This window comes from Triturus cristatus, chromosome 1_2 (assembly GCF_964204655.1).
Source record: "Triturus cristatus chromosome 1_2, aTriCri1.1, whole genome shotgun sequence".
Taxonomy (NCBI): Eukaryota; Metazoa; Chordata; class Amphibia; order Caudata; family Salamandridae; genus Triturus; species Triturus cristatus.
In genome coordinates this window covers 48,299,711-48,327,576 of record NC_140580.1, presented here as the reverse complement: position 1 = coordinate 48,327,576, position 27,866 = coordinate 48,299,711, and the positions used below count along the sequence as shown (strand labels likewise).

At 45.5% G+C, this 27,866-nt stretch overlaps 1 protein-coding gene across 2 annotated transcripts in view; it reads right to left on the bottom strand.

Moving 5' to 3' along the window:
• LOC146866740 (uncharacterized) overlaps nucleotides 1–27,866 on the bottom strand; it is a 226,629-nt gene that overhangs the window by 192,121 nt on the left and 6,642 nt on the right. For both annotated transcript variants that reach the window (XR_014965785.1, XM_085614496.1), the window contains exon 2: nucleotides 9,070–9,261. Coding sequence is in view for 1 of the 2 variants with exons in the window: in XM_085614496.1 (XP_085470622.1) it covers nucleotides 9,070–9,261 (192 nt within the window). In the remaining variant the exon portion in view is untranslated. The remainder of the gene's footprint in view (nucleotides 1–9,069; nucleotides 9,262–27,866) is intronic.

The window sequence follows — 27,866 nt, the reverse complement described above, 5'->3', positions numbered from 1 at the left end:
CTTGCTTGTCTCATATTGTTAGTAAGCTCTTTATAGTCAATATAATTCCAAATTTTGACATTTCCAATACTTCCCAAAGATTTCCTGGTGTCTTCATGCACAAGTGTTTTAAAAACTGGTTGTCCTTTAACAAAAGTAAGTTGTAGTAGGTCGCCGAATAAAATTAGATGGTTTCCTCCAAATAAAACATCATAATCTGTTTTTTAAAATCTGCTGCTTTCTTAAATGTACAAAGGCAAGCATTAAGTTGGAGACCATGCTCACCTCATCAATGATCAGAAGTTTCATTTTCTTTAGTACTCTTGAAACTTCATAAAAAGCTTCTCCAGATAGCTTGTGATATTCCAACTTGTTTTCATGTTCAACAGGTAGCCATTTAATATGATGAAAAGTATCTGCCCTTATTATATCTTGGAAACCAGCCGCATATGCTGCCAGTTCTGGAGTAGTCCACAGTATCTGCCAATATAATAGAGGACGCAATTTTGCTATATCTGCAATTGATTTTCTCCCCAAATCATACAATAAGGGACACATTGGGGTACTCTGTGGTAAACTGGTAATTTTCCTCAAAAGCCTATTTTCTGAAACTGTGAGCTCGGATAAGTTCTCACAGCCCCAAAGCTCTGATCCATAGAGGGCTGAGCTGATAACTTTCATATTATAAATTTCAAGTACAGGACTGATTGGCTTTGAAAATGAGGTATTGAATTCCGTGTCAACACCCCCGCCAGTTGCCGGTGTTTTAAGGATGCCAAATCAATTTGATGGATCCATTTCAGGTCATCCTGGATGTTCACGCCTAAATAGGTAAACTATTTAACCTGCTCTAGCCGACGATCATTCATTTGAATACCCCCCTTAAAGCCCTATGCGGGTTGAAACCATAAGTTTCGTTTTCGACACAATGACCTCCAAGCCTCGATTCGAGCAGACCTCCTCAAAGATTGTCAGGGCCTCCGTGGGAATGGACCCCATGAAATTCACTATTCCATTAATATATAAAGAAAATAGCGTTGGAGCCATCACGCAACCTTGGCGCACACCCCTTTCAACTGGGCGCAGGGTTTCACCGGGGCCATGACCCAGACCTGTTGGCCCGGCTGAAACTCGACCAGCGTGGCATTCTGGTCATACCAGCGCTTCATCTCTTCCTGGCTAGCCTCGAGGTTTGCCTCTGCGAGTTCTCGGAATTTTCGGGTCTGGTTGCGGAGCGCCAGGATATAGCGGAACACATCAGGAGGGGTCCCCCGGAGAGTCGTTTCCCAGCCCTCCTTGACCAGGCTCAGGGGTCCCCGGACGGGGTGTCCGTACAGTAGTTCGAACGGGCGGAACCCCAGAGATTTTTGGGGAACCTCTCGGTAGGCGAACAGGAGGCACGGGAGGAGGACGTCCCATCTTCGGCGTAGGGGTTCTTCGAGGCCAATGATCATCCCTTTCAGGGTCCTGTTAAATCGCTCGACTAGGCCATTCCCTTGGGGGTGGTATGGGGTGGTGAACTTGTATGATACCCCGCACAGCTGCCATAGGGACCTCATGTATTTGGAGATAAAGTTCGTGCCACGATCACTCACGACTTCGCGAGGGAACCCCACACGGGAGAAGATCCCCATCAAGGCCCGGCCTACCACAGGGGCCGTCACGGTGCGGAGGGGAATGGCCTCAGGGTAGCGGATGGCATGGTCCACCAGGACGAGGATGAATCGGTGGCCCTGGGCGGTCTTGGGATCCAGGGGTCCCACGATGTCGATTCCCACCCGCTCAAAAGGGGTACTAACAACGGGGAAGGGTTGTAGCGGAGCCTTGCGCTTCCCCCCACTCTTTCCGCTGGCCTGGCACGTGAGGCATGACTTGCAGTGGGCCTCCACATTCGCTCGCATCTTGGGCTAATAGAAGTGGGTAACTAGTCGCTGGTAGGTCTTGTCTTGGCCTAAGTGTCCTGCCAGGGGTACATCATGGGCCAGGCCCAGGAGGAGACTTGGAAGCGCAGGGGTACCACCAGTACTCGGGCCGATCCCAGCTCGGCCGACTTCTGTTCGTTGTACAGGAGGCCGTTTTCCCAGTATATCCAGTGGTTTCCGGACTGGTCGCCTGCTGCTTGGGCTTCGGCCTGTTGCCGGGGTCCAATGAGGGAAGGGCAGGTGGCTTGTTCCTGGCAGAATTCTTCTCGGGAGGGACCTCCCTCGCAGTGCCACTGGGCCATCTCGGGCAGGTCCCCGAGCTCGATCAGTGGTTCGGGATCTGGATGCACTGACCCGTCATCGGGAATGGTTTCTTCTTCCGGAAGAGGGTTGTCGGGCTCGGGTAGTGCGTCCCGGACATCGGGGACGGTGACTGTGTTCAGCGGTATGGCCTCAACTCCCTCGGAGGAAGGCAATCGGATAGCCATAGAGCGCGTGGTGGCGCATACCCATTCGGGTAGGCCCATCATCTCGAGATGGGCTCTTCGTTCCACTTGTCCCCACGGGGAACTTTCAAGGTCGTTGCCCAGGAGGCAGTCTACGGGTTGGGAGGTACGGATTGCCACCCTCAATTTACCGGTGACTCCCCCCCATTCGAAGGGCACCAGGGCCATCCGGCATAGGCTCTCGGAATTGTCTAAAGATATGACTGGACAAAAGGCGTCGGGCAGGATCTGGTCTTCGGAGACCAGGTGGCAGTGGACCGCTGTGACACTCGCCCCGGTGTCGCGAAGACCCTCGGCGCGGTGACCGTTGACCGTCACCTGCTGTCGGTACATCTTCGTGTTGGCGGGTAGGGGTGTTCCGGGGACCATCTCTCGGTCCCCTAGGGAGACCAGGGTCATGGCGGCTGGTTCCCACTCTTTGGAGTCTTCCATCTCTTCTCCTAGGGCTACGGAGGCCATTTGTCGAGCCGGAGGGGTTGTCGTTGTGGGTCGTTGGTACATGGGACACTGGGGGTCACTGGCATAGTGTCCGGTCTGTTGGCAGCGGAAACAGGTGATCTTGACTCGGGGTCCCGACCTCCCCGGTGGCCCGGTGCTGGCTGCAGGTGGGGCTGGAAAGTGCAGAGGTTGGCCTCTGGGGGGACTGTGCTGGTTGCCCCCCGGGAATTCTCTCGGTCGGCCTTGGTTCCCTCCGCCCCTCTGGCGGGGGGGTCCCTGACTGTGGCGACCGTAGTCTCCCACAGGACCCCGGGAGGCCCGGGTCTTCACCCATTGGTCAGCTTCGACAGCCAGTTTTCGAGGGTCAGTGAGCTTGCTGTCCAGGAGGTGCTGGCGTAACTCCACAAAGCAATTGGCGGACAAGTGTTCCCACGTGATTAGGTCGAACAGCTCCTCAAAGGTGGAGACCTTGCTGCCCTTGATCCACCCGTCCAAGGCCCGGCTGTAAAAGTTCACATACTCCACCCATGTGGTACCGGGTATCTTTTTGCAGTCTCGAAACCGTTGCCGGTACATTTCGGGGGTGAGCCCATATCTGGCTACTAGGGCCTCTTTCATGTGACTGTAGGAGTTCAGCATCGTGGAGGGCAGGTCCAGCAGGGTGTCTCTCCCCTCGCTCAGGAACCAGCCCCACAAACCAGCCCCCCAGTCTTTCTGTGGAACTCGGTGGGAGGTCATGGCCACCTCGTAGGCCTTGAACCATTGCTGGATGTCGTCGTTCTTGTAATATTCTTTCACCACATCCTTGGGGATGTGGACCTTTGGTTCCACGGTGGAGGAGGGTGGTTGATTTCCCGAGGGTCTGGACTCCTCACTTTTAGCCTTGAGCTCGATCTCTTTCAGGCTGCGTTCGTGTTCTAGTTGGAGTTTTCTTTCTTTGTGTTCTCTCTGTCGTTTCTTTTCCTCGAGTTCTCCTTGTAGGTGTAATTGTTCTACTGCCAACTTTTTCTCGGCCAGTTTTAGCTCTCCCTCGATTTTCAGTTTCGCTAGCACTAGTTCGTGGTTGCGGCCCCTTTCTCGGTCCGCTAGCTCCTCCGGGGATAGGCCCCCCTCTGGGGCGCTGCTCCTCCGCGGGATGCTTCGTGGTTCGTTTGGCGGCTCTCCTTCTGTTTGGGCCCGGGAAGCTCCTGCCTCGACCCAGGTCTTCAATGGTCCCTAGAAATCCTCTTTCGTGCTTAATCCGGTGGTAGAAATTCCAAGGTCTTTGCAGAATTGTTTTAATTCTCGGTGCGTATAATATTCCAACTGGTCCTCTCGAAATGTCGGGCTTGTGTTGGTACCTGCGGCACCTAGGGAGGTTTCTCCTTCCATCTCTTTTCGGTAGTGCGTCAGCCGTTTACTGCACGATCCCCAAGTGTCGGCTCGGATCCCGTCGTCTGCCACCAAATGTTGGAAAGGCGTTCTCCGGGGGGCTGCGGAATACATTCCTGACCACCCTTTGACCCACCTCTCCCAGAGTTAGGCCGAGCAAGGGCGGGGAGGCCCTTCCTGGAAGGGTCTCGTGCCTAGGATCGCACACGCTGAGCTTGCACTATCTGACAGAGGGACACCACACAGTAGTTCTTCGTAAGACAGTATACTTTATCGATAGTTTCAAGGGATCTTTATGATCCGAAATTCAGGTATTGAATCAGTGCCACAAGCGGTGGCGATCTCGTGATGGGGGTACGGGGGTAGCGGGACAGTCTTTGAGTTCAGTGTCTCTGCGGAGTATCCTTCGCACAGCTCTCAATCCTCGAGCTGGGGGATGTTGTTTCTCTCGGCAATCTCTGCCGATTCTCCGGGAGGGGAGTGCCGCGAGTCACTCAGCAGGCACAGGTGGTTTCGGCGTCGGGGAGCCGCGACAGCGTCAGCAGGGCTCAGATGGTTCAGAGTTCGGGGAGCCGCGACAGCGTCAGCAGGGCTCAGATGGTTCAGAGTTCGGGGAGCCGCGACAGCGTCAGCAGGGCTCAGATGGTTCAGAGTTCGGGGAGCCGCGACAGCGTCAGCAGGGCTCAGATGGTTCAGAGTTCGGGGAGCGTTCTTCGGTTCAGGGATCGATCGAGCCGCGACCAGGTCAGCAGGGCTCTCGTAGGTCCAGGTCTTCTCTGCCTCCCGTCCCTTCAGCACCCCTTGTTATACTCCCCCTCCTCTTTGAAGTCCGGAGTCCTCGCTGAGAGGGGTCTTGGTGCCTAGGGGCGGGGTGTCGGGATTTCCTGTCGCTCGGCCCTTTGATCTGTTCAGGTGGGTCTGGGAGGGACTCCAGACGCCCAGCAGGCGAGGCGCCCGCTCACCGGGGGCCTGGTGGCCGATCGAAACCCTCCTTGGGGAGGAGACCAGAGGTGTGACAGGGACGGCGCCTCCTGGTCTGGCTTGGGGGTTTCTCTCTCCCTCGGCCGGGCATGCGTGGTGGGGTCTTGGGTGTTGCTGGGGCCTGGCCGGCCATCGGGATGTTGGGCCATGGTGGCCGGAAGTCCGTGACATCGGGGATCAGGTGCGGTTGCAGGGTGGCTTGCTGGTCGGGAGGGCCCACGCCACGAGGCCGGTCTCACATCACCCAACCAGTACCATGTACTTAACCAATCACTTCGCCAACACCCAAGCTCTTATAAATTCACCATGCACTATCCTTGTATTCCTCTAATCAGTCAGGCAGTACCCATGCACTAATTATACACATATCAATATATTCCACTTACTACAATTCATACAACACTGTTTTTTCTTTTTTAAACCAAATAGGTAGTACTGAAAAGAACTATTTTTTCTTTTATAATTTTTTTGTATTTTTAAAACTCTTTTTTACATTTTTGGGTGTTTTTTTGTAAAGAGAATTTAAAAAAAAACAGAACCAACAAGGAAAACATTAAAACAATTATGCAATTAAAACTCATTGCTTAAACAAAAACAAAATAAACTAACTCTTGTGGTTCTCAATTGCAATGAGGATTACATTAACTGACTGCTCCCCAAAACACAATGGTTGTTCACACTTCAAGCAGCACTGCGTCACACAAGACAAAAGTGGATGGACGTTGATCACAGAAGTTGTTGTTCCACCAGTAGAGGTACTGGGTCCACCACTTGCATTATCAGCAGCATCCTTTTCCTTCTGCCGTCGTAGTTGCTCTCTTGGGAGCCATTGAGGGTGCATGGTTGGCAGATGCTTTAGCATCGACGAGGTTCCACAGGAGTATTTATTTTACGAACCACGTGACAATACAAAGTCACAGATCGTGCAGGTAACCTTCCTGGTGGGAAGGTAAAAAAATGCCCAGACTACACTTTCAAATCTCTTCTTCCTGGGCTCTTCAAAATCTTCCTCATCCTCTGGTGCAAGCTGCTGTGGTGGTCCAGCTGCCATTTCTGCTAGGTTAAAAAAAAAGCACCAAACAGATTTAAAATAGAGCTCTAAAAAACAGGTCTGTATCCTTAGATGCTCGAGAAAGAATGAAAAAAATTGGGTGGGGTCCTTCAAGTTCTAGGATCAAAAGGCTCTAAACCAATGAAAGTCTTTCTTTTTAAGTCACATGGGGTTCGCGCACCAGGCACGCAACGTAAGCGAGCCCAGCGCAATTTCCGAAAAATATATTTAACAATAATATATCTTTATTCTACTTACAGTTACATGATATATTATATTAAATCATGTGTTTTTATAGTATATATTATAATGGTATATACATATAGTTTTAAAAGTTAAAGATTTGCGGTGAAGTCGCGCATCCGGCGCAACCGTCGGAGCCACATACGTGACGTTACGCGGGGCCGGAACCGCACACCAGTCGCTGACGAAACGCGCATTCTACACGACTTAACCAATATGATGGCGAAATACTTAGATTCGCGCACGCATCATGAGAGGAACACAATGGGTGCGCGAATTCATTTTTTTAAAATAAAAATAAAAAAAATTATATTTGTAATTTAATAAATAGAAAACATTATGATATTGCTATAAGATCTTAAAATCTAAAGAAATATTTTTTAGACATTATACTTACAAAATATTATTTTAAAAACCTTTGAAATTCACTGAAAAAAACGTAGGTTTCAGGGACGTTATAGTTAGAAATGTGCATTTAAAAAACCCTAGAAATTCACTGAAAAAACCACAGGTTTCAGGGACGTTATAGTTAGTTGGACATTTCACTCGTACAAAACGAGAGAAATTCGGCCATTATAGTTAGTTAAGTGAACTATAACTCGCGCCCCCGCAATGTACTGCTGATGACGTCACATATTACATCATTCATGACATGGTCAGTGACATCACTGATGACATCTCAAATGACATCACTGATGACATCATCTAGTGACTGTGTGTTTCTGTAAAGTTTAAATATGTTTTATATATATAGGCCAAGGTGTATTGAAGAATGAGTGAGTGTATGACTGTCTGAATGGATGAGTTTGTAGGTGTGTGACTGACTGTATAAGTGAGTGATTAACCGTGTTTTACTGAATGCATGGGTTAGTGACTAAACTGTGTGAATGTCTGTATTAGTCTGTCAGTTGGTGTGTAAGCAGCTGCATGAGTTGGTGAGTAGCTTCATGAGTGTCTATATGGGTTATTGATTGGTTGTCTGAGTATCTGTATGGGTACTTGAGTGTCTCGGTGGGTAGGTGGGGGGTGTGTGACTCTGTGCATAGAAGTCTGAGTAGGTGATTCACTGGGTGTATGGGTTCAAGAGTGTATCTGTACAGGGCTGTATGGGTGGGCGAGTGTGTGTATGGATGTGTTGGTGATTGAAAGGATGTCTCAGTGGTACATTTGTGAGTAACTACATATGTGAAAGGCAGCATATGTGAGTGTTGGAGTATATAAATGACTATATGTGAGAGTGGCTGTATGGATGAGTGTGTGCTTGTGTCAGTGATTGTATAAGAGATTAATTATGTGTTAGTATCTGTATGAATAAGTGAAGTGGTGTGTGTATAAGTGTATAGGTGAGTAAATTAGGAGTGTGATTGATTCTTTGCATGACTGACTAGGTGTGTGAGTAACTCTATGGGTGAGTGATGGTGTGTGAGTGTCTGTGTAGGTGTATGAGTGCATATCATAGTGCTGTATTGATAAGTGACTGCATGTATGAGTGACTGTATTGGTGAATGAGTGGATGTGTGTGTAGACCTAGGAATCAGTGAGTGGGTAGGTAGTAAGTGGTATTGGTGTACCTATGGTTTCGAAAATGGTAGTCTGTATTTTAGAGTGGGTGTATCAAAGGTTATATTAGGGTGTGAGGAGGTGCATCAGATTATCACATGGATGAAGTCATCAGTGATGTCATTTGAGATGTCATCAATGATGTCACTGACCATGTCGTGAATTATGTAATATATGACATCATCAGCAGGGCATTGCGGGGGCGCGAGTTATAGTTAGCTCAACTAACTATAACGGCTAAATTTCTCGGGTTTTGTACGAGTGAAATATCCAACTAACTGTATCGTCCCTGAAACCTGTGTTTTTATCAGTGAACGCCGCTGCTTTAACATGCAGAAGGGTAGCCCCACTCCAGTGCGGTGAGAATAAACGCAGCAGCAACACAACACAAAGGGTGTGGGGAGTGCAGGGGCAAGAAACACGAGGGAGGTGTGGGGGAAGAGGGAAGGCACAACACAACTGAATGGGAGTAGGGTTGGGGTGGTGGAGATCAAGAGCATGGAAATAGGGAGGAGATTGGAGCTGGAGACACATTCACTCTTAGAGAGTGCATGTAAAATAGTAAAATATAAAGTGCCTGCAGGAGCCTGTGGCCAGTGGAAGGACACTGGCTGTAGATGGGAGGCTGTACTTTGTCCATGCTCCACAACAGGGACACCCACTGAAGTCTCAGGAGGGCGTAGGAGATGAGCAGGAGGCTGTGACCTATAAGAAGCAAGGAAACAAAACTGATGTAGAAACCAACCAATGGTAAGTAATGGTATGGAGTGGGTAGGTTCTAAGGCCATTTTGAGCTTTTTCTAAACAGAATAATTTGCCAACAGCGCATGCAGTGTCTTAGGTGAAACTTCAAAATACTTAACTGTTCTCTGATGAACCCGTTTACTGCATCCTGCATTTACCAGCATATCAATTTCACCTCCAGGAACCATCCACTTAGACATAGGTTGCCCCCACATGAACATGAGTCCCAAAACCTGTGTCCTTGGGTTTTTACATGGATGAGAAAAATCCTTACCCTGAATGGGGTCCACGCATTGCATTCCACAGCTCGTCTGGCAGCATTTCTGATTGGGGCAGTCTGCATCACGAACACAGAGGGTAGTGGTACCATTGGTCCCGTTGATGCATGGTGGTATGGTGCCCATGGTGAAGAAGTGGTTGGCTTGCCCAGGGCAGAATTTGTGTGGATCTCCTTTGGAGACACTACCTGTAGGACGCAAGATAAGAGATAGCAATCAGAGAATTGCCAATGTCAGTGGTGGGCCTGGTGGGCAAGTGAATGACTGGATCGATGAATAAGCGAGTGAGTGACAAAGTGAAGACCTACAAATGGATGGGTGGGATTAAACCTGAGTTTAAGTGAGTACATGTGTGTGTATTTGAAAAGGGACAACCCTGTAATCCATAGGATTCATTTAAAACATATTTGTGACAAATGATGCATTTTTTAAGCTGACCACTATATAGTGTTCTTCCTTGATACCTCAATAAATCATTCACATAAAGCAATAAATATTTACATTGGTGCAAGGAATAGTGCAACACATCTGAGTGTGCTGTGTTTAATTGTGAAGAATACATGAAGCACAAATATGTGTAAACAAGTAATGCAACACTTATAATCCAACAGTTTGACATCATCAATATATTTCACAGTTCGAGGCCCTGTTTAGACAAAACAATGGTCCTAGTGGTCACATAAATACTTAAAGGCACAGTCCATAGTAAATAACTTTATTTTTGGCAGCTAAATGTGCTCCGTTTGTGACTGTGACCCCTCCATGGCCGACTTCAGATCCAAAGGAAGCTGAAGATCTTGTTGTTTTGGTGTTATCTCTAGGTGCTTCTTTCATCCTCCTCGCGGGTTCTGCTATATTCAGGGCCAAAAAGCCATTTGGTGAATGTAGGGCTTTTAAAGTGATATAAATACATGAAAAATATTTTGAACCTTCGGCAGCAGCAATATCAGTAATAGTGATACAGATAGCCTAGTACTGATTTACACACCCTGCTCTCTCCCCTGGCTGCAATGGTGATGGATCAATTTCCTCACCGGGGGGAGGGGGGCACCCAATATTCTCAAATGTATGAGGAAATTGTCAATTTTCAATTACAGATGGAGATATGTAAAAGAGACCATTACTAACTCAAAGTAGTTATAGAAACCCATGCAAAAAAAGTGCAAAAAACAGTGGACTGGCTTGTTTCCTCTTTCTAATTTGAAACTTGCCCGCAATAACATTTCACAATGCAAATGAGCCTCATTTTTTGTAAATATTTTTTCACTTTAAAAAGGAGCTGTTTTTAACATTGGTGCTTCTAATGTGCCTTATTCTGACATTCTCCCTAGGACCCGATCACATAAGTGACAAAAGAATGATAGCAAATGCCATCTCTTTGAAGCCACATAATTTATACTTATATTTGTATGACAAGCAAATATTCATTGGTTTATTAAAGGTTGTTCCTGGGGCCCTCCATAATTACTATTGACCTTTGCATTTACCTACACAGCTAATATTGCAATGATAACTAAAACTGATTGAAAAAGCTCTGGGAAGGGGGTGCTGATGCATCTGCCTAACCCCTAGCTCCAGCTCCACTGTCTGGCTGCTGAACAGATGTAACCACTCAGAAATCTATCCTAATCTTTAGGTGCTGGCTGCCTTGGAAATACAGGTTTTAATGAATACTTCTTCTAATGGCATATCAGGGATGGTGCAAAGAGGGGCGGTCCCCTTTCTTCCAGCCTGCACTCGTTGAGTTGCTCTAAGGACCAACATCCCTCACCAACAGTTGGTGTGTTGTTAGGTGCCTCTTATAGTAATTTGTTCATTAGCGTATTAAATGCTGGAGTCACTATTCAGCATTTAGGATCCTATGGACTTGGAAGAATTATTCACCACTTTCCTTGCCATATTGAGACATGTGAAATGACAGTGCTCCTACTCACTCAACCCCTCAGGTACTCCATCCACCAACACCAAAAACCATGATGACCCACTTAAACACTTGCACACCTTACAGTTATTCAAAAACGTGCTTTTTCCTTTTCTGACCCAATCTAAAGAACTTCATACAACCAGCACCCTTAACTTAGATGTCTTGTATTGCATTACACTTTTAATAATGCATTTTGCTCCTATGTTGCACACCTACACTGCCTTTCACTATAACATGCTTCATAAACACTACCATCAACATTCTGCATCACATGAATAAAAGGATTCTGCCAGAAAACCTACAGTTCAATTGTAATTAATTCAGAAATACTTATACCTTGAAATGTTTCATGACTGTTAACCCTAACAAGGCACAATGCCAACATAACAACCAGTGTTCTACAATTCCTACAAATTAGGCAGGACTGTGTATCTGGACAACATAAGCTTCAGAATATGGGGACTGAGTCTCACATATCATCAGAAAATGTTGACCTGGTTCCTAGCTGGCTCACAGTGCCTGATCTAAACCCCAAACCTTCACAGGGTACCAGATGGTATCAGCATCCTAGAACATGACAAATCTTTATTTCCCTAAGGAAATCATGGAAACAGATCTTACCCTTTTGTTGTTTACTTTTGCATGCCCAAGGTAAACAGAAGAAATATACGAATTGGCTTTTCAAACATTTATTGAAACAATTGTGTTCTTGCATAGAAGGAATGCACTGCAATGATTAGGCAGAAGAGACAAAGCATTGTAACCAGCATTACAAGAATAGTGAAAAAGATAAACAACTCAACCATGATAACATTACTATGTAATTATAGGGATATAGTCCTACCTAACACTACCTATATTATCAAGAGCATAGTGGGAGTACATTCTGCCAGATCCCTGTGGATAACCTAACCCCCCATACCTGAGTGTGATGTATCAGGAAGTCAGCCAGTATAGAACAGGCTGTCGTCCTTTGCAAGATAGAGGTCAGAGTCAGCAGAACTGCATTATAGCCACAGTGCATTGCATTCTAGAACAATCCCAGTAGAAGTTCTTCTCTGCCAAATGTAACACAGTGGCGTTTGTGTAATAAAAGCACAGTTCCAATAACACTGAAAGGTGCAGAGCTGATGCAATGGTGTGTCTAGAGTCTTAGAGCTGTCTCCAACCAGACAACATAAATGCAAGGGCATTGTATTCTATGTTACTGGACTTGTACAGAGTGTACGTATAACATGATAATAAAGCTTACTAAGAAATAAACTGCATGTAGGATAATTTCTATGTATAATATCATGTAAGTGCAAATCATGTAACAAGTCACTATTCGAAAACAATGTCAAGCTAAAATGTTGAACTAAAATGGAGAATGAGCGTGGGGTCTTTCCTCTCACACAACACCACTTGGTGCATCCATCCCCAACATTGTGTTTATTCATTGATACTGATACTGTGGCGAGTGGCTGTTCCCACGAGGGGATTGCTTGAGCACACCTAACCACATACCTTAGTCACTAAGACAATCACATTAGAACCACAGAATTCAGAACTGCACACTCCTGTCTGTACCTGACATATGTTATATTGACAGACATCAAGTCACATCAAAAACAAGATGATTAATCCTGCAGGTACCAAAAACCCTTTGAGACGCTGGAAAAGCCTCACTATAATGTGCTATAGAATACTCACAAAAATAAAATTGAATTACTTAATTTAGTAATCCATATGCAATGCTGAAATAATTTACAACAATCAATTAGAACAATCACATCCCATTATAAACAAATCAATTTATACAACAATCAGTTCATTTAATAAATTGCATGAAGTGTACAAAGAATTACCATTGGAAATAAAGTGAACTTAAGACAAAACTTCGGCACAAACAAGCCTCTGGGCAAGACGAGCAAAGCTTGGTCAGGACCCTATAATTTGATACAGATTGCAAAATAACTGTTGTTCACTAAAACCAATCAATTTTCAAATGACGTGCAATTTAGCACTGTTGCTATATTGATATATGAATGACAGTAATATTAAATTAAATACCTCGATCTACCACTACATTTTAAGTAAAGGAAGTATACAAGTACTATTCTTAATTCTAACTATATTTACCTCCTAAGGTAAGTATGGATGGAGTTAAGAATAATAAAAATATACTTACCTTACAATGTAGTGGTTGGTCGATGCAGTTCATGCAATTATGAGACAAAAAAAATGAAATCCTTACCACCACGCAGTGTACATCTGTTTCCTTGCCAAGTTGTGGGAATAGGAATGCTACTTATCTTTCAATCGCATATTTCCTGAGAAGGCAGACAATGTGCCTATCCTAGGTACTTATATTTTAGACAAATGAAAAGTGCATCCATCAAATCTTGATTAGATTTCCAAGCACAGTGTACAGTTATTTGATTTGACATCTGCCAACACCCCATCTGTTGAAAAAGCTCAGATGAGACAAGTCCAATGGCTATGTATTGTCTCCATGCTCTCGAATAGGTTACCTCCTTCTGATACCTCTCCAGATTAACATCAGTTTTGCAACCTTCATAAATCTTCAGGATCTTCTTATTCACCAATATATTAGCTATTACAAATTCACTATAGTTTTTTTCCATTTGTCTTCCAGTTATATGTAGGGGGCGATTCTTCAAGTAATGTATTATTGTATTTTATTAATAATATTCTCAGGTCCAATCTTCTTTTGCTAGAAGTCATACGCCCCTCATGTTTCCCTTCCAGTTTAACCACTAGAATCATATAGGAGGGGAGGACCAAATTATGTGGCATGGTTCACAAAATTAAGCCGCAAGAAAAGGCAAGTTATGGGATGTAATGCAGCACATTTTGTGAAAGTATTATTTCATTAATGTGTCCTTTTTACATCTTTTAACACTATCTGAGCAAAAGTCTCAGTAAATTAGCATCAATTGAACACCTAAACATAGTAATCAGCAACTAAAAGGTATGGTTAAGTGAAGTGTCTTTCGGATTTCATCATGTATTTTTACATGCCCATACTTACAAAAACACACACACACACACAGACACACACTCATCTCTGCCTTAAAACTTGCTCAATTTGCAAACTATTGTTTTTTTAAGTACCTCTAAACAATCCGCACCCCTTTCTCTTTCCACTGCCTCTTAAACCCCCCTCGTGTTCTGCTTTTCATAACATATTTAACAAGATATACCAGCGGGATTGTTGGGAAATCTGAAGCTTACACTCCCCCAATCTTACTGACCAAGATACGCCCTGGTTAATCAGACACACAAACTGCCTCCTGGGAAGAAATTAAACCTTTGGAGGCCATTAAATTAGGGGTGTGCCTTATAAATGGTAGAGTATTGCTTCCAATTCCCGTATTTTTATTTACTATCACCCCAAGTATATACACAACTGGTGCGCTTCTAGGGTAATTCAATTTATCCTATCCTCAAATTTCATCACTAATGTTTCCGAATAACAAGAGTATTTGTTCTGATAGTTAACTGGCAGCATGTTCATTGTAACATAGTCTAACAGGTCTTTTAGGGGCATATTTATGAGGGCTTTGCGTCATGCTTACACCACGCAACGTGGTACATGCTCAACACAAAACTCTCAGTCACAGCTCGGATCCCCCTTTGCCCTGAGCCTGACGCCAGGAGCTTTGCTCCCACGTCCAAATGGCATACCCCTGGGCAGCCGCTGGCCGGAGGCCCCTTGTCCCTCATTGGGTGGCATTGGGCCTCCGCCCTGGTGCCGCTGGGGGTGCTTTGGGGGTGAGTCCTTGACCCTGGGGAGCCCTGGTTCTGGCACCGGGGGCCCAGCTCCCACAGCCAGGTACTTGCTGTGGGCTGATGGCTCCATTTCCTCCAATGGGATTGCATTGACTGCTTTTGTTTGAGGATTCTTCTGGGTGTGGAGTTGGTTTGTGTGAGGCCTTGAGGGGCTGCAGATGTGCAGGAACTGAATTTCTTACCTTTTTGTCTGGGAAATGTTGGCGTGATGTTCTGGGCGTGTCACACTGAGAGTAAGGTGACATGAAGGGTAGTCTGAAGAGTAACATGCAAAGTAGTCTCAGAGCTGTGGATCAGTGGATGACTTGGAGCCATCTCAAATTGAATGCTTCCAAAACGGAAATACTCATGTGTGGTGATTGGAAACATTATGACCCACTTGCCGCCTGGCCTGATGAACTGGGATCACCGCCTAAAGTATTGAAGGAAGTAAGAAACCTCAGAATGGCCATGGACTCCAAGCTGTCAATGAATGCCCAAGTGGACAAATTAGCAAGATCAAGCTTTGTCACTATAAAAACACTGCGACAAATTTTCCCTCAGTTGGGATTTCCACACAAAGTCCAAGCTACTGTCTCCCTTGTTCTGTCCAAACCCGATTACGCCAATAGCCTCTACCACAGATGACCTTTAACGACCATGAAAAGACTACAACAGATTCAGAACTTGGCTGCCAGACTACTCTTACATATCAAACCGCGAGACCACATCTCACCTGCCTTGAAAGCCCTGCTTTGGTTACCGGTTGCCAGAACATCCACGCTCAAGCTACTTTGTATCACCCACAAAGCAATACATGGAATGGGACCGCTCTTCATCAGGAATAAAATCACCAAACACATTAAACAAAGGAACCTCCGCTCTAAAGGGGCATCTCGCCTCAAAATCCCAAGATACAAGAAAAAAACCATGGGTGTCACATCCTTCTCTGTTCAAGCAGCCAAACTATGGAACTCTTTACCCCCAACATAAGATCCACCGACAATCACTTTACTTTCAGAAAACTACTCAAGAACTGGTTCTTCCCCACATAAGAACCATACGCAAACAGAAATTCACAGTATATCCCTCTGTATATAAGCATGTATTTTCACTACAGATATGTACCTATCTTTGTGTATTGCTTTGTATAAATATGTAGAATAATTATGTTGTTAAAAAGAAAAAAATAATCTTTGGTCTACATGTACTTGCTTCCATTGTGCATCTATGTACCTCCATGTACTTGGATCTGTGTGTCTGTTACTTTTCTCCTGAAAAACCATATCCAATGCACTACCCTATTTGTCATCCTGTACTGCTATCAATATCTTTAATCTACATATACTTACCACCTTTATGCATCTATGTACTTTCAATGTACTTATGGATCTATATATTTATCACTTTCTTCTAATTTGGCATTTCCAGTGCACTACCCTATTTCTCAGCCTATACTTCTCTCAATATATCTTCTAGCCCAACTTTCTGACTCATCTCAAACTACTTTCTACTACTCTTTCCAGTGCAGTACCCTATCTCTCACCCTAGACATCTATCAATATATCCTTTACATCCACTCTCATTTATCCCAAACCCCATACCACTACAATGATCCCCAAAATAACCCTTTCTAGACTCTCTCCTACTCTACCCCTCCTTGCATCATCTGACACCTCTTTTTCTATACCGATCCCCCAAAACAAACCTCTCTAAACTCTTCCCGCTGACTCATCCAATCCAAAAACCCTTTTTACTCATCCAAAAACGTCATCCTACTGCTATGACCAAAAAAAGAAATAAAAAAAAAAAGAATCCTTCACTCTTCTTTCCCTCCACTATCCTTTTCAAACAAAATAACAGACTAACATGTTCACTTCTCAAATTTCATATTCCACTATACTAACTCCCAACTAATCCTTTATGGGTTCCAGAGTAGCGTGCTGCTCGCCAATAAAGAGTTTCAACACCCCCATCAGGGTTACAAGCGCTATATAAATGCAAACCTTTTTTCCCTTTTCTACCCCTCCCCAACCCTTCTCAATCCCAATAACTGACTAACATATCCACCACTCAAATTAATTTCATGTTTCACCATACTAATTCAACACTAATCTTTATGGGTTCCAGTCCAGAGTAGCGTGCTACTCACCCAAAAAAATCTTCAAAAACCCATCAGGGGTAGCAAGCACTATATAAATACAAACCTCTTTCCCTCTTCTATCCCGCCACCTACCCTTCTCTATCCAAATAACTGAATAACATATCCAGCGCTCAAATTACTTCATATTTCACTATACTCATTTTCAACACTAATCCTTTATGAGTTCTACTCGCCATAAAAACGCTTCAACACCCATCAGGGGTAACAGGTGCTATATGAATGCAAACCTTTCTTCCCCTTCTATCCCTCCGCTATCCTTCTCACTCCAAATAACTGACTAATATCCACCACTCAAATTACTTTCATATTTCACCATACTAATTCACCACTAATCCTTTATGGGTTTCCAGGGTAGCGTGCTGCAACACCTCATCAGCGGTAACAAGCACTATCTAAATACAAACTTTTTTCCTCTTCTATCCTTCTGCTATCCTTACGAATCCAAATAACTGACTAACCTATCCACCACTTAAAATTTACTTGCATGTTTCACTATACTAATTCAACACTAATCCTCTATGGGTCCCGGAGTAGCGTGCTACTCGCCGAAAAAAGCGCTTTGACACCTAGTCAGGGGTAGTAAGGGCTGTACAAATGCAATTACAATACAATACAATATTTATGAAGCCACTTAAAGCAATTTTGGTGGCTTTGAATGGCTTCGCCAATATGGAGTAATGCAACGCATCGCAGGGGTGGACTCTCCATTAGGGCTCTGGAGCTGTGCCCCCCTGAAATTATTTCCTTCATATTCCTGTACAAATATTAAATAGATCGATGTATTTAGAGATAGAATCATATCTCTAAACAAATCAATGTATTTAAGTCTGGGCTGTCTGTCCTAGGCTGCCTGCCCCACTTCGCTCTGAAGCAGGAGGCGGAAGCCAGGCAGTAATAAACTTTCTGAACTGTGACGCATGGCGCAGGGCTTACTGTTCTAAAGCCCTTCCTAATGAATCATTGCCGTTGTAGTCTATAGCAGTATCCACTATAGGCCTGACACTGTCCACAAACCTTGTTTGGGGCATTGGATTCTCTGTCCCTGCGTGAGAGTAGCCATCCGTCATTCACAGGCATAAATCCCACTCTTTCCCATTCCTCACACATAGGAGTGGATGCAAGCATGTGTGTTTTGGGGCCTTGTTCTCAGTAATGTTAAGTGTTAGAATGCTAATCTTCTTTGCTGTATATTGTTCTGAGACCTCTCGCCACCCTAACATCCCCACTCTGACAACCCAGGCCCTGGCTGCCCATCGCTGGCCCCGTTAGAAGTGTTACAACAAACAAATGATGGACGGAATGCTGACAATGCAGACATTCTCCCCCAGTCAAGAGATCTGGGTTAAATCCATTGTTCTTTTGCCCACTACGCCACCCCAGTTTAGACATGGCCATATGCAAATCAGTCTTGACCCTGTGCCTCATGGGAACAGTCCAGCCCGAACTGCCAAGCCATGTCTTCCCTGGACCGGAATCAAGCATCCTAGGACCGGTTTCTGGCTATCAGCCGTCATCAGCCAGGATAGCTTGACTCCAGTGGCGTAGTCAGCACGGGTCCCACGTCTGGGAATACCCATCCCACTTAGGGCGAAAAGCGTTACAACAAACAAATGATGGACGGAATGCTGACAATGCAGACATTCTCCCCCAGTCAAGAGATCTGGGTTAAATCCATCGTTCTTTTGCCCACTACGCCACCCCAGTTTAGACATGGCCATATGCAAATCAGTCTTGACCCTGTGCCTCATGGGAACAGTCCAGCCCGAACTGCCAAGCCAAGTCCTTCCTGGACCGGAAACAAGCATCCTAGGACCGGTTTCGGGGTTTCACCCCTCTTCAGCCAGCATAGCTTGATTCCAGTGGCAAAGTGAGACCGGGACCCACGTCTGGGCATACCTGGCGCACTTAGGGCGAGAAAGCAAAAGACACACAATTGATGGACGGAATGCAGAACAAATCAAAACAGTCACCCCCAGTCAAGAGATCTGGGTTAAATCCATCTTTCTTTTGCTCACCATGCCACCCCAGTTTAGACCTGGCCATATGCAAATCAGTCTTGACCCTGTGCCTCATGGGAACAGTCCAGCCCGAACTGCCAAGCCAAGTCCTCCCTGGACCGGAAACAAGCATCCTAGGACCGGTTTCGGGGTTTCACCCCTCTTCAGCCAGCACAGCTTGATTCCAGTGGCACAGTAACCCCGGGACCCACGTCTGGGCATACCCGGCGCACTTAGGGCAAGAAAGCAAAAGACACACAATTGATGGACGGAATGCAGAATAAATCAAAACATTCACCCCCAGTCAAGAGATCTGGGTTAAATCCATCATGCTCACTACGCCACTGGAGTCAAGCTATCCTGGCTGATGACGGCTGATAGCCAGAAACCGGTCCTAGGATGCTTGATTCCGGTCCAGGGAAGACATGGCTTGGCAGTTCGGGCTGGACTGTTCCCATGAGGCACAGGGTCAAGACTGATTTGCATATGGCCATGTCTAAACTGGGGTGGCGAAGTGGGCAAAAGAACGATGGATTTAACCCAGATCTCTTGACTGGGGGAGAATGTATGCATTGTCAGCATTCCATCCATCATTTGTTTGTTGTAACGCTTTCGCCCTAAGTGGGATGGGTATTCCCAGACGTGGGACCCATGCTCACCACGCCACTGGAGTCAAGCTATCCTGGCTGATGACGGCTGATAGCCAGAAACCGGTCCTAGGATGCTTGATTCCGGTCCAGGGAAGACATGGCTTGGCAGTTCGGGCTGGACTGTTCCCATGAGGCACAGGGTCAAGACTGATTTACATATGGCCATGTCTAAACTGGGGTGGCGTAGTGGGCAAAAGAATGATGGATTTAACCCAGATCTCTTGACTGGGGGAGAATGTATGCATTGTCAGCATTCCGTCCATCATTTGTTTGTTGTAACGCTTTTTGCCCTAAGTGGGATGGGTATTCCCAGACGTGGGACCCATGCTCACTACGCCACTGGAGTCAAGCTATCCTGGCTGATGACGGCTGATAGCCAGAAACCGGTCCTAGGATGCTTGATTCCGGTCCAGGGAAGACATGGCTTGGCAGTTCGGGCTGGACTGTTCCCATGAGGCACAGGGTCAAGACTGATTTGCATATGGCCATGTCTAAACTGGGGTGGCGTAGTGGGCAAAAGAACGATGGATTTAACCCAGATCTCTTGACTGGGGGAGAATGTATGCATTGTCAGCATTCCGTCCATCATTTGTTTGTTGTAACGCTTTTCGCCCTAAGTGGGATGGGTATTCCCAGACGTGGGACCCATGCTCACTACGCCACTGGAGTCAAGCTATCCTGGCTGATGACGGCTGATAGCCAGAAACCGGTCCTAGGATGCTTGATTCCGGTCCAGGGAAGACATGGCTTGGCAGTTCGGGCTGGACTGTTCCCATGAGGCACAGGGTCAAGACTGATTTGCATATGGCCATGTCTAAACTGGGGTGGCGTAGTGGGCAAAAGAACGATGGATTTAACCCAGATCTCTTGACTGGGGGAGAATGTATGCATTGTCAGCATTCCGTCCATCATTTGTTTGTTGTAACCATTTTCGCCCTAAGTGGGATGGGTATTCCCAGACGTGGGACCCATGCTCACTACGCCACTGGAGTCAAGCTATCCTGGCTGATGACGGCTGATAGCCAGAAACCGGTCCTAGGATGCTTGATTCCGGTCCAGGGAAGACATGGCTTAGCAGTTCGGGCTGGACTGTTCCCATGAGGCACAGGGTCAAGACTGATTTGCATATGGCCATGTCTAAACTGGGGTGGCGTAGTGGGCAAAAGAACGATGGATTTAACCCAGATCTCTTGACTGGGGGAGAATGTATGCATTGTCAGCATTCCGTCCATCATTTGTTTGTTGTAACGCTTTTCGCCCTAAGTGGGATGGGTATTCCCAGACGTGGGACCCATGCTCACTACGCCACTGGAGTCAAGCTATCCTGGCTGATGACGGCTGATAGCCAGAAACCGGTCCTAGGATGCTTGATTCCGGTCCAGGGAAGACATGGCTTGGCAGTTCGGGCTGGACTGTTCCCATGAGGCACAGGGTCAAGACTGATTTGCATATGGCCATGTCTAAACTGGGGTGGCGTAGTGGGCAAAAGAACGATGGATTTAACCCAGATCTCTTGACTGGGGGAGAATGTATGCATTGTCAGCATTCCGTCCATCATTTGTTTGTTGTAACCCGTTAGAAGTGTAGCTGCTGCATTTGTCCCTTTGCAAAATAGATCCTTAAGACGAGTAGGCCAGGGTTCTTGTTCCCTTGTGAAGTTGACACAAATATCTGAGTCAAGCGCAAAGCGAGAGACATACAGTTATTTGCTGTGTGACATTAAAACTGGCCCTGAGTACCGAGTCCTGCAGAGAAGTACATGCTGTGCGCCTTAAAATCTCTCCAATCCAGCTGATCTCTGTTGGTTCATTTGATATACATGCATCGCAGTTGTAAAGCGGTCTGCCGGGAGATCGTCTTTAAATCAGCTGCATGCCTCACTGCAAGTACTACATCTCTGCAGGTGCATGGCCAGGCTGCTTAGTCTCCAGACCCGGAGCGTGCAATGCAGACTTTAACAGTAACATGGTATTAATGGCACAGTTTTATGTTCCCAAGGTTTAATGAAATAATACTCTGTAAAGAAAAGCATTGTCGTTTTTTTTATTTGATTTACAATGTAAAGGCTTACATTAGGGATCATAGTAGTCCGAACCATGGCTCTCCAGCCCACATTACTGGGTCCTCGCATGCCAGTGACATGCCTTAACAACATTAATGCCAAAAAACATGGATTGATTTACGAACAATGAGTATTAGGAACGTGGAGGCAATGCATGTTCGTGATTTTGTTCGCATCTTATTTAAAGCTTTACTTAATCATGCCTTACTGAAGAGTTAGCTATTTAATCATGTTGTGTTTCTTTCTGTATTTTTCTCTGTGCATACTTTGAGTTGTGCAGGCGTTTATGAGGGGATTTGATTGAGAGCTCTGATGCTGACACTGAAGCCAAAGTAAAGTGCGTGTCAGTGGGTTGGCCTCTCTGCAGAGCACACAGAACAATGCTCATATATTCCAGATGTAATTGCAATTTTGTGAAATCGGGTGTTTAGGGGTGCACAGATGGCAGAATATGTACAGGGCAAAAGTAAATAAATTGCTTAAATGTGAGTGAGGGCAACGTATGTTTGGAAGTGGTGCAGTGAGGGAGATGCAAGGAAGAGCATTCGGAGAAGAGTGAAAAAAGGGTGCTGAAGAGGAAAGACAGGTGGTTGAAGCTGTGAAGATGGACGAGATGTGCAGAGAAAAAGGACATACATATCTAACATAAAGCGCACATAATGGGACATAACTTAAGGCCAAAACTCCTTCCACAGGCCTCAATACTATCGAAATTTCAGAACTGAAACATTTTGAAGGTTAATTATTTATAACAAATCCTTGTTGTTACTCATTTATGTTAAATGGCTAACAACCATTGACAAAGCCAATCGTACTGACAGGTTTTAGGTGTAGGTCAGTTGTGTTTTATATCTGGATGCATTTACATCTCAGAGAGAATCCATAATACTGGCCGGGTAGCACATTAGCAGAATCACAGAAGTTTATTTTATGTGTTCCCCTTTAGAGAGTCCCCACATTTTTCATCCCATTTAAAGAACTGTCTTCACATATTTCTCTATGACTGATTGCAGTCAGCAGCTGTGGGTCCTTCCTGAAGCCTAGCTAGAGCCTTTTCTTCCAAAGTTGATGACGCATGCAGTGAAAGAAACTGGGCAAGCACGCACTTTAAAAGGCTGAAGTTGTCCCATTATACAATTTGCACATTACAGTAACTGTTGAACATATTAGTGCAGTAAGATATAGGACATTTTTCTATGTGTTTAATATTTCAAAACGATGTGTTCCCACTGCACTGCTTTATAAGCCTTGCTTTATCACTAAATTAATTTGCTTTAAAATGCACCATTTGCCAATCTATTTTCAATTTGTTTTTCACTGGAGTAGAATCGAGCGTGGACCCCACGTTTGTCCATTAAGCTTGCCCGCATCGTTCACTACATAAAAGTCATACCAAGCTTTTACACCCCACCACTTTCAAATGTCACCAGCTGCCACTGCCAAATCGCTGTGTTGTCTTACTCTGTGCAAGGGAGGCATTCCATGGGCGTTGAAGTGGGTGTTTCCATGCAACTCCCATGTTTTTTTATGCATTCCCAGATTTACAAATGCTTGTAAACTTGAGAATCTGTCAAAATCTTAGGTCTCCCCAGGGAAGGCATAACGAGGAGAAATATATTTATTTGGCCTCATTTTTACTTTCTTTTTATATGTGCTGCAGAAGAGGAAAACGCATCTCTGGATTGTTTTTGTGCAAGGAGGCAGGCACCCTCGCACCATGGTGCAATGTGTCTAATTTGGCACTAGGATGCTGAAATGCAGGAATACACTGTATTGGATAAATGCGGTGCATTTCTGCCCTCTCCCTGTGACGCACGTCAGTGCAGCAAGGTAATTTGCTGCGCTGCCCTAAGCCATATTTCCAGTAAATATGGCCCTTAGTACTGATGGCCAAAGTTAACCTAATCCATGAAACCGGCCGACTGACAGAATCGAAGCCGGCCTTAAAGTCAACAGAAGAAATAAGCAATTGATCTCTTTTCTCTTAGGACAAAGTCAGGCACAGATTCATTCTGGAATTTGCCCTGCAGAACTCTGTCTCAGGCGCGTAGCTAGGGGGGGGCGGTGGGGGCGGACCGCCCCAGGCGGCACTGTTTTGCGGGCGGCAGCGGCCGCGCGGCACTGGCCCGTTGTGGCGGCCTTTATAATTTATTTGGAGACACTGACAGTCAGTGTACCCAAATAAATTATAAAGGCCGCCGCAACGGGCCTGTGCCGCGCGGCCGCCGTTTCACATACAAGCACTGCTCACGTGCTTGCAAAAAAGGAAACGCAACAAATTGTCGCATGCAGAACACGCACCACGTTGCCAGATTAGGCTATTTGGGCGCGCGGTGAAACGAGCTCCGCCTCCAGCGCGTGCACCACGACGTCGAGCAGCCCACAACGCTGGTGCAGCCAGGGAGAGCGCGTGCAGGGGTTGGGATGGATTCCTGCACCCCACCACCATTCCCCGATGACGTGGATGAATCGGCTATGGTGCCTGACACCCCTGGATGGGACCCGTTTACCAATATGTACTTTTACTTTAAGGTAGGAGAGCACAGTGTGCGTCTGCGTCTGAATGGGCAGTTTTTCAAACTGGAGTGTAGTGCAAGCCCGGTTCTAGGGGGTGGGCCTGGGCAATGGCAATGAATCTGAAACCGATGTACAACAATAATAAAAAAATGTTCAGATAACTGGTGATTTATGATCTTGCTAGAGAGCAATCATTTGTCTGTTAGTTTTTAAATGCAGATAAACTGTATTTTATGTGGGTAGCTCGGTGGGTTACTGCCTTTGTCACAGAGATCCTTGTGTTACTTGCCGTTCAGAAGTTACAATCCTAAAATAGGACAGTGAACTCAGAACTGTCATCAAAGAGCTGCATACAAACTTCACCTTTTTTGTGTTGTGATATAGTTAGAACTTCTCCAGTCTTTCATTATTCTGATGTCGCTAAAAAGAGTTTGTTTGGGAAGTCATACATTTTTATCAGTAAAGCCAACCCCCAACCACTGGAGTACTCTTTAAATCCTGAGTTTGTGCTTCTCCAGACCAAAGCCTAGTAAAATATATTGCCCACCAGCATGGATGACATGTGACTCCTACACTTGTAATCCTCATTGGCCTATGTGACATTCCCCGTAGACTGATTCATTCTCTCTGTATAATGTGTGCTGTTATGTAAAGTACTGTGACACCTTACACTGATATGAGTAGCGCTATACAACAAATGGAATGCATATGAGAGAGGGGCAACAGAGATGAGGGGCACTGGTTAAGGGTGGCAGTGAGGGAATACGAGGAGCTGGTCATGGGGTGGGGCAACTACCGAGAGATGAGGGGTACTAGTAGAGGGTGGCAGTGAGGGAAGCCAAGAAGGAGGTCATGGGGTGGGGGGGGGGGGACTACAGAGAGATGAGCGGCACTAGTGTAGGGTGGCAGTGAGGTAAGCGAGGAGGAGGTCATGGGGTACGGGGGCTACGCAGCGATGAGGGGCACTGGTGGAGGGTGGCAGTGATGGAGTCTGAGGAGGAGGTCATGAGGGGGAGGGGCTGCGGAGAGATGAAGGACACTGTTGGAGGGTGGTAGTAAAGGTATCCACGGAGAAAGAGGTCATTGTTAGGGCCCCAAAAAAGACTTTTGCACCAGCACTAAATCCAACCCTGTCATGGCCTTTCTGTTTTCGTATATTTAATTAACAGTCGGGTGATTAGGAAAACTGTAAAGTGCATGCTAATTACATTTACTGCTATATTCAATGCTTCAAGTTTGAAGGTGATTTTACTAATGTTTTTTTACCAGGAATAATGAAAATGCAACTGGATGGTGGCTCATATGGGGCTGGGGCCCAAGGTCAGCTGTGAGATAAGATGCAATGAAGAGGGGTGGTAGAAAAGTAGATAAGCAAGCCTGTAAGGGAGCACGCTGCAGAGTCTGGGGTCAGGTGGAGGTAGTAATGAAGAGGGATTCTTCCTGAAGGTCACACGGAGGGAGCCTGAGTAGTGTCACTTGCCTGATACTCCCACCTTAGAAATCTCCTCTTCCCATCAAAGGGACATATCATGGAGAAAAAAAACACTTTTTGAGAGTAATAACATTTATAAAGAGATTTGGAAAAGAGTGTGTTTTACTGGGCCTTGGTAGACTAAGAAGAGCTAAAGGAGGGTTGGAAGCAGGCCTGGCTAGACATATAAGCGACAAATCGGGCCTGTAGTGGCCCACCCGAATGCACCCTTGGCCCACCCAAATAAAAGTTCCTGGAGCCGGGCCTGGTGTAGTGTGTGAGTTTTGGTGATATAATGTGAGGGTAGAAGGAGTAATTTAAAGGTTGGATAGTTTAAATATAGGATGGGTTAACCCCTTCCATGCGGGGCGGATTCCCCCGCTGTGCTGAGCGCTGCTTGCGCGGGCGTGGTCATGACGGAACGGTTCCGTCATGAGCACAGCTCAACCGACGCTCATGACGGAACCGTTCCGTCATGAGCACCGAAGGGGTTAATAAAAGGCAGAGGTAGTAGGAGTATGGAGTAGTTTGGGTGTTGAAGGGGTCATTATGTTTGTGTGCATTTACTGATCTAGCACGTTCTAAATTCAGTACACTTGTGAGCAGATTTACCAAGATTCACACTATGCAACTATGTGCAATAGTCTCTCTTGCACAACCAAAATTAGCATTGCATTGTATTTACTGCGCATTGTGCCACAATGATGGCATCAGCCACACACATGCAAATAACTGTTATTTGTGACAAATATGATTTTTAATTTATGCAAAGGCAGAGAAACAATACTTTGTATGAGTTTTGTGTTTTGAGTAAACCCTCGAATGTAATTCTTTTGTGCAGACAGACTCCTAAGGGTAAATTAGGCACTGTGTGTAATTTTAGCAAATATCACACCTAATATGCTTTGAAATATTTTGGCATTTCCCATTGTCTGTTGTTTGTACTGGGCTACGCTAGTTTGTATGGCTTTAGTTAGGTTGATATGGCTTTGTTTGGAGTTCTAGGCCTGTTGGTGTGGTTCCTACCCCATTACACCCACTTTACAAGAATTCTAAGGGGTTTTGTGCTACGCGACTAGAATTAGATTACTCAACATTATGTTGTTACATATATATTATAATTTATGGAATAATAAAATGTAAGAGGAGAGAGGGAGAATTTCAATATCAGTAAATAAGCCCAGTTCTAGAAATCCTTGGTATAGTGAAAGGGAAGGGGCATGGGGTATTGAGGCTGACTTTGTGACATCGAAGATTTGCTCAGGTAAAATGGGTCATGCTGAGTGCGCAGGGTAAGTTGATACTGGGAGACTGAGTATAGGAGTAGTAGGAAGTGGGGACAGTTTGAAAGTTGGAAGTATTTAGAGGTCAGGAGGGATGTGACAAAATATAGGGTAGCTTCGGTGCTGGGGAGGAAGTTGGAAGGGAATACTTTACAACTGGAGGTAGTTTCAGCATTGGAGGGGTAGTTTGAAGGTGGAGTTCGCATGAAGGTAGGTGTAGTTTGTTTGAAGGGGTGACATTGTTCTAGAAGGTAGTAAGTGGAGATACTCTGACTGTAGGCAGAGTTCTTTGACAATAGAAAGTAGTTTGAGTGGAGAGGTAGTCTAAAAGTATGGGGTAGCGAGAAGATGGGGTAGTTTTGTTTTTGGAGAGGTTGTTTTGGTGCAGTTTGGGTGAAGGAGGTTAGGTTGAAAGGGAGGGATCATTTGAGTATAGAAGTGCTAGATTGAAGGTAGAAGGGGACAGTGTGAGGGAAGATTGGGATATCTGATGGTTGGGATAGTTTAAGGGGAAGTATCGGGTAAAAGTGCATTAGCCCTGGCTGTGTATTAGTGCCATTTAAAATTAGTTTTAGCCACACTGCAAAGCATCTGCAATGCTGTACAGCATGGCTACAAAGCATTGCCAAATCAATAGCTCTCAGAAGCAAGACCTTTTGGCTTTGCCAGTGCTTGTTTTTGATTACAGCGTCAGCTCAGCAAAGTAAGTCTGTGCTGAAGTGGACATTTACAGCTGAAGAGTGAATGTGGCAAGCAACACCTGCGTGTTCTTAGTAACACACACAAAAAGAGCGCGGGCGATATGAAAGTGCAGAGACCTTGGCATTACTCATGTGCTAACAAGAGATGTTTGTGAGGACTGGCACATACCATGATATCAGGACTCACATTCAATTACTTTCCTTTCTAAACTTTCAGGAATATTGAAACGAGGCACCTTGGGTGCAATTC